The 12,631-nt window shown below is 36.6% G+C and overlaps 2 protein-coding genes across 5 annotated transcripts in view; one reads left to right on the top strand and one right to left on the bottom strand.

Moving 5' to 3' along the window:
• Positions 1 to 27: 27 nt before the first annotated feature.
• ave (sterile alpha motif domain-containing protein aveugle) lies at positions 28 to 9,309 on the top strand. 2 transcript variants are annotated; one of them, XM_083133634.1, is made up of 4 exons: positions 28 to 83; positions 1,853 to 1,937; positions 7,357 to 7,470; positions 8,797 to 9,309. In XM_083133634.1, exons 2-4 carry the CDS (start codon positions 1,899 to 1,901, stop codon positions 8,971 to 8,973), a joined length of 330 nt encoding a protein of 109 aa, XP_082989760.1. In that variant the 5' UTR covers positions 28 to 83; positions 1,853 to 1,898; the 3' UTR covers positions 8,974 to 9,309. The 2 variants fall into 2 exon arrangements, with proteins under 2 accessions (XP_082989760.1, XP_082989759.1); XM_083133633.1 differs by having other exon boundaries at positions 62 to 169.
• A 2,617-nt stretch (positions 9,310 to 11,926) lies between these two features.
• The window catches only part of LOC145997014 (uncharacterized), a 33,499-nt gene continuing 32,794 nt past the window's right edge, over positions 11,927 to 12,631 (bottom strand). For 2 of the 3 annotated variants that reach the window (XM_083133630.1, XM_083133632.1), the window contains exon 8: positions 11,927 to 12,186. The gene's annotated coding sequence lies outside the window, so the exon portion shown is untranslated. The remainder of the gene's footprint in view (positions 12,187 to 12,631) is intronic. The other variant, XM_083133631.1, reaches the window with a different exon arrangement.

Raw genomic sequence — 12,631 nt, 5'->3', positions numbered from 1 at the left:
ATCACAATAAATCGATTCAACCGACGTCGATTTCCGACGAAACGATATAATTACAATACAAGAAAAACCGGAGCAGAACTAGGGTACAGTCCAGTCATTTGTTTGTTTTTATTTCGTGTATATATTGAATAGTATTATCTTTTGACATGTTGAAGTCAGATATTGTAAGGTAAACTTCCATGTAATGACTAGTTCAAATCCTTTGTCCAAGTTGTATTTGTCCTCTTATTTTGTCCTATTTAGATGGTCACAGTTTTCCTTCTGCAAAAATGCTTCGTTTTTTTGAGGCGGACTACATTATGTATTAAAAGAAAATAATTAGTGGAAACTATTTCGCTACATCTGTGGTCGCTTCTATCGTATACTTCTTAATTAAATTCAGGGTAAATTTCTCGTATCGGACAAACGGATTTCTTCAAATTTACGGGAGAAAAGCCAGTTTTTCTTTTTATTTCTGGGGTTCGCCCATGGTAAATGTTTACTATCCTTCGGACACCAATAACTTCTGAGTTTTGTCAATTTTTGACATTTGTACTTACCTATCTGCTTCGCGGATAATTTTTTAACGTGTATTCACGTTTTTTGATCATTTTTTTTTAAAAAATAAAAGTGTTTTTGTAACTGAAGAACGTACGTTTCCGCAAATGGTTTGTGGGGCTATGCGAGAATGGTGTGTGGGGCTATGCGAGAATGGTGTGTGGGGCTACGCATATTTTTTTCGAAACCAATTTTTAACTATTGTGACCCTACCTAACCTAACCTTACCGGAAATGGTTCGTGGGGCTATGCGTCAATGGTTGAATTTCCGCTATGAAACATTCCCACATCACACAAAACACCTTCCAGATGTTAGACAATACTACAGGAACTTATTACGGTAAGTAGTTTCTTCTGTAGAAATGAAGAAATCTGTCCGAAGGATAGTAAACTAGTACCAAAACGGCTTACGGAAATGAGTTTCTGTAGTATTTTGAAAGTTCGTGGAGGTATTTTCTCACCATAGAATGCTGCACAACAAGAAATAAGCAATTTTGATATAATAAACTTGCATTTTGTGCAAAGCGACAACATTATGCCGTTGTTTCCATTATGTACCTGCAGATGGCGCGAGCGTCGAAAGTCATGCAGTCTCGCCAGTGTTTCCAAACGTGCCTTTTTGTTACCAGATTTTATTTTTATTTTTCAACTATGCTTACCTAACCTAACCTAACCTTGCCGGAAATGGTTCGTGGGGGCTAACGTGAATGGTTTTTGGGGCTATCGTGAATGGTTTTTGGGGCTATCGGGAATGTTTTTTGGAGCTATCCGTCAATGGTTTGTGATGACATAATGAACACGAAAGTAGGTATTTTTCAGTTAAGGAGATTGCAACACTGCATGCCCACTCCAAATTGACAAAACACAAGCACAACGCGTGATGATCCACAGCTGTGCACGAAATATTCTATGTTCCGCAACGGAAGAAAGGACCCTAAAGAATTACTCGAAATGTGAAAAATCGTAGTTATTTTCGTGTAAAAAGCATAATGGCACCTTCAACTATGTTCCGCAATACACAATTGGTAAGTAAGAACCATTTAAAACTGAAAATATCCGATGGAAATGTGTCTCCGATATAACAGACATTTACCATTATTTTCGGTTTGTATATGTGCATTAACAATAATAAATTGTTTTGACATATTCATCTATATCATGTATTGGCATCTCAATAACAAGGCAGTTAGGGCCAGGTAAATAAACTCTACAGGAACATTAACAAATTGGTGTAATATTTTAGCCATATTTTAGAAGTACCACATTGCATTACTTACATTTCAGTGTTCGTCATCTGGTCCTATTTGTTTTTCAGATACACAGTGATATGACAAGAAACAATTAGACCAAACTAAGGCATCATGGTGGAAGAAACACAAAACTCAAGTAATAGACCAAAAGTAAGTTAGAATTTTATACTATCTTGCGTTTGGTGCAAGTGGTATTCTTTGGCCATTTTTGTCATTTAATATATTGCAAAATGGAACTCCCCAAGTTTGTCTGCTCAGACACTGAATCAGTCGTAGTCCAATTGGCAAGGCTTCTGACTGCTACAAGTGTTCCTGAATTCGATTCCCAGGCTGAGTTATCTGGGCAGAATTTTTTTCCATTTATATCCCTCCATAGCTATCAATGGAAACCAAGGGAGTAAAGGTATAGAGAATGGTGCCAATAACACCATCTCGGAATGTGTGGAGTAGATCCTTTCGTGTTGTGTGCTTTTGTAGCATGGTGCGATTCAAAGGTAGGAAACAACATGAAATAAATTGTTGGTTCAGGTAATAAAAGAATGATTGTTAGGGGTGATACAACCAGACTCATTTTGGTGTAAAACATTTTTGAAAGTTACTATGCATTTTATTTGCTAGTAAAACACCATAATGATATAAACAAATAGCCCTAGTTTCTAAACCTAATTTTAGTGTACCGGTATGTTCAAAATGAACATAAATTTTTGTCATATTAAAAGTAATGTTTACACTAGGGCTGAGCCGTACCGATATATCGGTATCGGCCAATATCAGCGGTATCAATATCGAAAAATATTGGTTGGAATTTATTTACCGATACCAGCCAATAGTTTTCTGACATTTATTCTCCGCAAAAATGTTGCGTGACAATTTTGCAAACTTTAAATATCCTGTAGTTGTTGCCTTGTAATCAAGGAGTCCCAGGTTCGATACCCGGTGGAGGTACATTTCACAGTGGTTCGGATCCCACTATAGGTCCAGTCCGGATTAGCCTATCTGTGCATGAAGTGAACTTAACCCCTTCTCTGTGCAATTGTCTGGCACTATTCTTTCCGTACTGTTTATTTTTTTTCTGGGTTTGCGTAGTAATATTTTTAAGTAGCTACTGCTTCAGCACAATTCATCCGAGTATCATGGTTCATACGTCTTTTTCTTCAGAATAGAACAGGCTTTCAAATGATACCACGCACATGTCTACATCAAGTATGAGGAAAGGTAAATCGGGGATAGTTCGGGAAATTTCCCTCCAAAAAATCCCTTTTGGTAACTTTGGGGCCTTCTGGACTAGGCTTGGATATAGATACCCAATTATAATCTACCTTGAAAAATACTATGGTCTATATGTAATGCATCCTCCAAGTTTCATTGCAATATCTTCAATAGGTATGAGGGGAAAAATATTTCGCAATCCTGTTTGACAATACTATTAGACACTAATCGGCGATAATTCGTGAAATTTCCCTCCGAAAAATCAATTTTGTTAACTTTGGGGCCCTCTGGACCGGCCCTGGATATAGGTACCCGATTATAATCTACCTTGAAAAATATACGTAATGTGTCTGCCAAGTATATATTTCGCAATCCTGTTTGACAATACTATTAGAACTCAAAAACCAACAATAAATCACCAACAGTGCAAATAACGCAACACCAAAAAAATATATACATAAAGCAACTGACTAAACGCAGCACACAAACGAACTCACATTTGCACTTTGTCAGCATAACACAAAATAGTTTACTTCCCTCTGAACTTCTTCTTCTTCTTTGTCGGCACTGAAAATCGTGACAAAATAAAAGGCTGTTGTCTCTTCAATAGCAAAACTTATGTTTCACCAACAAAAAACGTATTATTCCCTTCAACACAGGTTACTTCAGTCAGAGATGTTCGCAGGCGTAATATTACGCCCAACACAGAATAAGCTATAGTGACCAAGGGTGTAATATTACATTGATCACAGGGAAGGGGTTAAAACAATTCATTTCAAACCAAAAAAAATCTCATTTAATTCTTGAATATTTTATAGCAAAACACTTGGTAAATTGATGCCTATAATTAAAGAGGAATACTTACACACTAATATTAATCAATATTTTGAACACCTTTTAATTATTATAATATTCAAGCATCAGCATCGGCTTCCTTTCAAAGTGGTACTAGCTCAGCTGTAGTTCACACTTCAAGAAAATTTTGTACTCAAGTTAATAATAATTATATATTTTTTACATGGGTACATGTATTGTAAAATAAAAGTACACAAAAGAAGGCTCTTTTATTTTGATTTGAAAGCCATCTATGATGGTTCAGCTCATTTTCTTTCTTTTTTGTCATTTGTTATATATTAACTGTAACAGCAGAACTTCGATTTTAGGTTAGGTTAGGCAAGCATAGATAAAATTTGGGGTCACGTAATCTTTTTGGAAAAAGATGGGGTGGTTGGAAACAGTGACAGGGGTTGCATCATCAAACACACGGAACATCGGGTTTAGGTAGAGAAAGTACATGGAAGCAATGGCAATTGCGATATTTTTATACATAAAAACATGATTTATGGCTAAAGAAGATGAAACGATGACAGAAAATACATTCTGCAACTTCAACAATGCTACAGAATGTGATTCGTGTAAGTAGTTTCTTCTGTAAAAATGAAGAAATACGTTTTGACTAGTTCAAACTGTTACCAAGTCATGAAAAAGTCAAGAATTTTGGATTTCTTATTTTGGGAGACACTCTTCATATGCAGCTGGGTAATTTCTTTTCTGTCCAAAGTAACCAAATATGTGAGTGTACTTTGGGCAATTATAAAATATTCCCAGGATATTTTGAGCAAAAATGTTCCATTTGCCTTGAATGGTCCACCTATATTCTCACCCCAAACCATTCCAAGTTCAATCACCATTGTGTTCGGTCCATTTATTTCATCCTTTGTTACGATAAAGTAATGAACAGTGATCAGAACGCTACATTTTAAAAGTAGCTTCGCTACAACTACAGCTACTCTTCCAAAATGTAGCTTCGCTATAGCTACAGCTACATTTACCAAAAAGTAGCTCGCTACGCTACTCCTGTTCGCTACTCGCTACTTCGCTACTTTTTGCGCTACTTCTGCATAAAAAAAAAATGAAAACAACGATATATGGGTATGAAAAAAATCCCCTACTACTGGTAAATAGATTCTGTTATGTATTATCATGATTCCAGTCATTCGATAATTTTGATAGCAATGTTACTTCAGTTACTTATTTTTACTATAGTTTTTGAGAATACCATACCTATGCAAGTGGCATATCAATTCAAATTTGATATATGAATATTGCAATTAGGGTGTTACCCAAATTAATTATTACAACTATACACAACTAAAATTTGGTAGGATTACGTATTTATGTTCACATCAACATATTTTTCTTGCGAATAAATATTTCATTTTTTATAGACTGATATGAAGTCAGCATTTTGAATGAAAAGTACCTGGAGCCCTTTGACTACAAAAGGGCCCCAGGTTCGATACCCAGCAGAGGCACATAGTGGTTAGGAAGGATCCAGTCTCGATCTGATTATCTATGCATAAAATGGACTCAAAACAAAAACTAGGAAAGACGCCAAGTTGGGTGGATCAGATGCTCCTGCTCCTCCATTCCCCACACTGCTCATCATTCATCATTCTTCCTCGTTCTCACAATTAGCCGAAAGTGGCAAAAAGCGACTATAGATAAGAGAATAATTAAATAAACCATTCATCCCCATTGTCATGATTGAAAGAAGTGGAAGAATAGATGAGGAGGTAAACAGAAGAGGACAAATGAATGGTGGTGGACTATATCAAAGTGTTCGAAGATTAATATGGAATAGGGATGTACCTATGAAATGCAAGAAGGTAATATGTAACACATACTATGTGCCAATAATTACGTATGGAGCAGAGACTTGGACAATGACATAGAGAGACAAAGAAAAGATGCAGCCAGTGGAGATTAAATTTTTGAGGAGTATTTTGAGGAAGACTAGAAGAAATAGAATAAGAAATGAGGAGATCCGACAGACAGTGGGTGTAGTGAAGCTTCAGGACAGAATGGATCAGGCACAGATGAGGTGGTTCGGACACATGAAGAGGATGGATGCAGAAAGACTACCAGTAAGAGGTTACAATGCACAAGGAGTGGGAATAAAGCCAAGGGGAAGACCAAGATGTCGGTGGAAAGAGCAGATAGTGGAGAGTGTTAGGAGACTAGATTGGAACACCTTGAAAAGAGAGGAGTTGTGAAAGACCAGGAAATAATGGAAAGGCTTGACTTCTATGTTGACCCAGCCAGAGGCAGGAAACAGCGAGGCATGATGATGATGATGATGTCATGATTAGCAAAAGTTACAGAAAAGTGACGCAAAAGTAGGAGAAATACATAAATTTGAAAACTACGTATATTAACTAAACAAGATTGCAGGAAAGTTAATAACTCGTACATACTTTTTGCAATATGATAAAATTATTGAGGAAACTGTAATGTAAACCTGAGTGTTCTAAACGTATTGTAATTTTAAAATTTGTGAACAAATACTATCGCGAAAATAATTGTAATTCCAGAAACTCTATCATTCTTGTAACAATAATTTCTTGCTGGTGAGGTCCTATATACTGACGATGATCAATGCTGTTAACATACTGAGCCATTTATTGGTGGCACTATTCCCTTGTCAGTGCAGTGGAAATTCCATCGCTCGTTTTTGCACTGCAAAACACAGCAATTAATGTCATTTTGGTGTCTCTTACACCATGAATATCCACAGGATTTGTTCCGGGGGTGACGCAAACCAGGCACTTTTTTCCAGTGGTGCAGCAAACGAGGCATGTTTTCCCCCAAAATAGCGATGCAGCTAGAAAACGTAGCTGTTAGCAGGAATATATTCATATATGTCAGTTAGTTATCTGGATATCTGAATTCTTCAGATACTAATTAAATAAATTATGCAGATATCTATAATCTACAGTCTAGATAATCTGTATCTCCATGTAATAGACTGTCTTTATGAACCTCCTGCAAAATTAAGGGTTATTGTCGATTTTTTCTGACGCTGTTGCCACATTCAAAATTCACCTCAAAATGCCGAGAAAAAATGTAGCTGTAGCGAAATTTCGCTACAACTACAGGAATTTTGTAGCTTCGCTACCGCTACAACTACAATTTTCAAAATGTAGCGTCGCTACAGCTACAGCTACAAATTTTGTAGCTAGCTACAGTAGCGACGCTACAAGTAGCTCGCTACTTCTGACCACTGGTAATGAAGTAGTATAGCACTGCTAAATATGCAAAGAAAACGTAATGATTTTTACTGGCAGAACAAGCCAACCGCTGACATGTGAGAATGCATGCAATTTATATTTCTTGGTTTGGAAAATTTTTGAATTCTAAAAACAGTACGAAAAAAATTTCCTAGCACTTGAGAAAAAAAAGAATTACCAGATATAAGAATGCTTTTATGTTAAGGTTTTCACCGTAAAAATCTATTTTTCATTCCATAAAACTGAATGCAAGACCTGTTCATTTTCAAGTTTGTTTTTCTTTATTTCAGAACAAAACTACTCGTCCAAAACCAGTGTACATGTGGACTGTTATGGACGTACAAACATGGCTGAGAAGGCATTTTAATGAAGAGTTTCATCTATATTGGGAAAAATTTCAACAGGTTTGTTGTTATTTTTGATTTCAATAATTGCACATTGTGGAAGAAATAAGTTTGGTTTGATGCCAAGAGAATCTAGGTGTGTCCATTGAGGGACGTGAATGGTCATTCGTTGATGAGAAATGGCATCAAACGTTTGTTTATAAGATAAATAAATAGGACAGCCGATACTGATGCCAATGTATCACTTTATTTTGCATCAGTTTTGTGTCATTTTTTTATGACATAACATGTAATTTAATATTCTAACGTAATTTTTGTATATTTTAATCTTTAAACCGCAAAATGAGGATCGGTGACAAGAAGAATTAGGTAAAATTCCCATGCTATTTGCACCTTGATACTTGTATATTGTGGTGGAAACACTAACAGGCTTTCTGGTAAAAGCCTTCGTCATAGTTGGAATACTTTTTCCCCCCTTTCAACACGCTCAGGTCACGTGCATGCAGACTTCAACATATTGGCTCATATTGGCACAAAAGTGTGCCAGCTAGGAACATGAAACAACTTTCATTTAATTACGAAAGGTCCATACTATGAAAAGAAAGCTAAAGTTTGCATCCTTTTTCTATAGGAGTGGGGAAAGATGGGGCAAAGTCCAAATTTTTATTCTTTTTTCATGGAAATTTGGGGGGCACGGTCCACCCCACCCCATATTTTTCACTTTGGCGTTCTGAATTGTACACAGTTGCATGCCCTGGTGTCTTAGCTTCAAAATAAAACTTACCCAAAGCAGATTGGTCCAATAGTCTACGAGTTATAATGTTTTTCCGAAATAAGTGTAAAAATTTAAAAATCGCACGGAAAAGCCTCGGCGATTCAGGGGTTACATTCGGCAAACCTGCCCGGCGGTGTAAAGGTTAAAGCAAAAATCTTGGTCAATTGATGGATATATTTAGAGTGGAATACTTACACACTAATATTTGGAATACCTTTTATTATTACAATTTTCAGGTATCGGTGAGAGTATCAGTTCAAAGTGGTATTGGCTCAGTACTATAAATAAATTTTCACCCAATCACACTCAATTTTAATTAATTTTGATTCAGATAGCATTAGTAACACATGTGCACCAACAAACAGTACGAAGGTATAGTGGAACACCAGCAAATGAACCTGCGCAGACCCGGAAGGGGGAGAGTGGAGCATGCTTCCTTATGGCCAGAGCTGAATGGACCGAGGGAAGGTGCACGAAGGATTTTAGCCAAAGGTTCTTTTGTTTGTGGTCGCTCTATACAAAAGTCCAACACAATTCAGTATGCTCAAATAACTCATTGATACCATGATGTTAGTGATAGAATTTTGTATTAAGATTTGCTTTCATTTCAGCACGATATCACCGGAAGAACATTGATCCGCATAAACGAAAATACTCTTATGAGATTAGGAATTCTCAACGCACAGCACAGGCAGGACGTCTGGAGGGAGATTATGAAACTAAGATTGAAGACAGACATTTTGGAAATTAGGGACCTCGAACGGAGACACAACATGAACTACGATTGAATGTTCGTTGTGGTGAACGTAACGGCATAACGGGACCAATTAGTATCTTCTAAGTAACTCAATCGAGGATGGACACTTGAAAGTATAGGAATACAGTGATTGTGCCAATATGTTTTGGGACTTTGGTTCTTGTGGAGTATTTTCAACTGTTCTATGTGTCTAGTTTTGTCCAGAAGATGTAATTCTCATCCATCCATTATATCAGTTTTCCTTCAGCCACTTTTGCCAAATGTTCTTCAAGTACCTGTTCTGACTGTTATGAAACCTTTCCTTCATTTCAGTGGTGTTTCATTCACACATTTATCCCCAGTATTGTTTTTAAATAAATCTATTTCATGAAAATAATGTTTGTTTGTGTGTGTTTGAGATCACAAAACTTCTGTACAAGGATCAATTTTTTTATGTCCCACTCTGACTTTGGATTGATTTATTTGGTTTATTTACTTCGCTTTTCTGCCAGTTTTGGATAATTGTGAAGATGAGGATGAGTGATGATATGATGAATGGACATTCGCAAAGAACACATTACTCAGGTCAGGATTCGAACCTGGACCCCTGGCACCGTAGAAAGCAGCAACAGGCGCATGCTGCTAACCACTGTGCCACAGAGGCTGGCAGTACATTATGAAATCCTGTAATTTTTGCTATTAGAAATACTGAATTTAAAAATAAACATAGCGGAAAGATGTAGAGAATATTCACTAGAAGTGCATTCTCTTCTGTCACTACATATCAGATTAAGTTTTACTAAAATTGTATATTAGTACAGAACAGAGCTCCAAAAATTAATAAAAATTAAACTACTGCCAGTTAATTTTCCAAAATCGAACTTTCACTGTTTCTATATAATAAAAATCATATAAACTTGAATATGTTATATACTTTATTGGTTGGAATCGGTTCAAGAAATTGATTGACTTGCTTTATTTAACTTCGCTTCTTGTGGCACTTTTGGCGAAGATGGGGATGAGTGATGACATGATGAAATTGATGAGTGAACACTCACAAACATCTATGCCCAGACCAGGATTCGAATCCAGAACCCCTGGAGGTTAGAGAAATTATAGGGAGTACATTGGAGTCAGTAAATTTCCTGTTTAATCACATTAATATAATATATCATCCCAGAATACATGAGGGATTAAAGTGGACAGAAGGGATAAAGTTTTGTGAGAAGCATGTAAGCTGAAATTTCCCCACAGAACTTTTTGCACCTTACAAGATATTTTACTTTTATTACAATGTTAAAAACACAGTAGAAGAACCAATAATTGTATTCTGGGCTCTTGAAAAAGAAAAAGGATTTTTGTGCAGTACATTAAAACGTCAAGCTTTTCAACGAAGATTTTATTAAGATACTGCCTAATGTTCTGAAAAGGAATAGTTTTGTTAAAAATAGAAAAATAAACCCTCTTCCACATGGGAGTTTTAATAAAATATATCTAGGTCTGCTTGGGAGTCAGTTCTGAATTAAATGCCTCCCTGATGATGAAGTGGTAGCATTGTTGCCTTGTAATCAAGGGGTCCGAGGTTTGATACCTGGTGGAGACACATAGTGGTTCAGATCCTACTTTAAACTGTAGGTCCAGTCCCGATTGTCTGTGCATAAATTGGACTTGAAACACCAAAACAACTATCCTGTTCTGAATTAACTATTATGTCTAGTAAGGTTCGAATGAATTTTTTTCCTGCTGTCATCCACTACAAGAGGATTGTACATGCTTGACGAAGCTACCAGACAGGTGACGAAATCGATTGCAAACCAAAACTGCATTGATAAATTAACAATATTATTAGACTGATTTACCTTTCTTTGCATAACTGGCCAACGGATATCTTTACATACACTGATATTAATCAATATGCTGAAAAAGTTTTAATTATTGAGTTTCCAAGTATCAGTATGAGCACTGCTTGAAGTGAAGTAAAGGGGAATGATATCCCTCGGCTATCGCCAAGTCTTGATCAACCATCCCCCCTCAGCTGGAAGCATTTATATATATTTTTGTGGAGAGGAGTGACTACATGACCACACATTCTCCGCTCTAAGGTCATTCATAGTGGAAGCATCCTGCACAAAGATTATTTTCCAGTAATGAAATCAATAATGCTTTGAAATAATTTCATTGTTTTGTGTTTGAATCTTACATTACCTTTACATGTTTTGCATTTGTTGTAAAAACTTTTCAACACATGCTTTATAGTACATGTTCTTGACATAAGTGTACAGAAACAAAAAAAGACATATAGTCATGGCTGTCTTTTTGTGTTCACCATTTACTTTCTGTCTCAAGGTGTTAAATGTCTTTCAAGGAAGCAAACAAGTGAGCATCGGAGATACATAATGTTGCCAGACCTCCTGCCAAAGAGCTCTCTTCTAGGTGACATGTTTATCCACAATTTTCCATCACAGGGGCATAAGCTTCGGGGAGAGGGGGGGGGGGTAAATTTAGTGTCAAAATGATCATAAATTTGACTTTCCAAAAATAATTTGGGAAGATATACTATGCATGTTGATAAATCACTGGGCAGAAACAGTGAAGCATGGCAATGTTGCTACACAGCTACTGGGATTTTCATAGAACGTCCACTTCAAACAGAGATCTCGCATGCTCCAGTGCACACACACACACACACACACACACACACACACACACACACACACTCGAAGACAATCAGCCAATAGATCAGCCCAGGGGCAGCTGCCAGTATAAATATTAATTAACATCTAATGCTTCAATCCCTGATGGGGCACTTATTGGTTCAGATCCCACTTTAAACTGTAGGTCCAGTCCCTATTGGCTTATATATGCATAAAGTGTACCTGTGCAGCCCACTATGATTTGAAGCAATTCTTTCTGATCTGAATGCAATCAACCAATATACCAGTGTTGGTTCATCCATAGTTAAAATGCACAACAAAACATAGACATATATAAACATAATTTTCGTATGTTCTCCATTTTTAGTTATCCACATCAAATTGATGCAATAATGGTAAAGCTTTTAATCACAAAATATTTTATGATTCTCTCCTCTGCTTGTTCATTGTGTGAATGTTACAGGAAAGGCAATCAATTCATACACAGTTTTGCTTTTAATGTTGAAAAGGCACTCATTTTACGTGGTGTTATATTAACATCACTCATGTACAAGTGTATCAAATTAAGGACGGAGTCAATATCACATTCTCCATACCAGTGTTAAACTGCACTGAAAAAGATAGAAAGAATATATTAGATTTCACATGAAAATATGCTACTTGCTTAGAAAAACGTACCCAATACCCCAGTCTGTTGCTTTGAGGATAATTTTTCTTTACACAGAGTTTCATAAAGATTTTTGTCAATGTCACCAAGTGCAAGATCATTTGCATTGTAGATGATGTACTTACTTATGTGTGGTGAATATGTTGCTGCTGTTATCCTTCTTCCTATACTAGACCTTGCTACTTATTTTTCAATAGCCGGCTTCCATGACAGAGTGGTTAGCACTTTGTGCTATGACACCATGGGTCCCGGGTATGGGTGTTTGTGAGTGTCCATTCATGAATGTCATCACCAGTGGTGAAGCTTTTTACGTAGTCATCGCAAGACTTGCCAAATGTCATGGTCAATCTTTCAACCCGGGAAGGGGAAGATGGAGGGTGCATTCCTAC

The sequence above is a fragment of the Lepisma saccharinum genome, chromosome 13, assembly GCF_977018435.1.
Source record: "Lepisma saccharinum chromosome 13, izLepSacc3.1, whole genome shotgun sequence".
Lineage (NCBI taxonomy): Eukaryota > Metazoa > Arthropoda > Insecta > Zygentoma > Lepismatidae > Lepisma > Lepisma saccharinum.
Note: the sequence above shows the minus strand (reverse complement) of the source record. Positions and strands in the feature narration are given on the sequence as shown.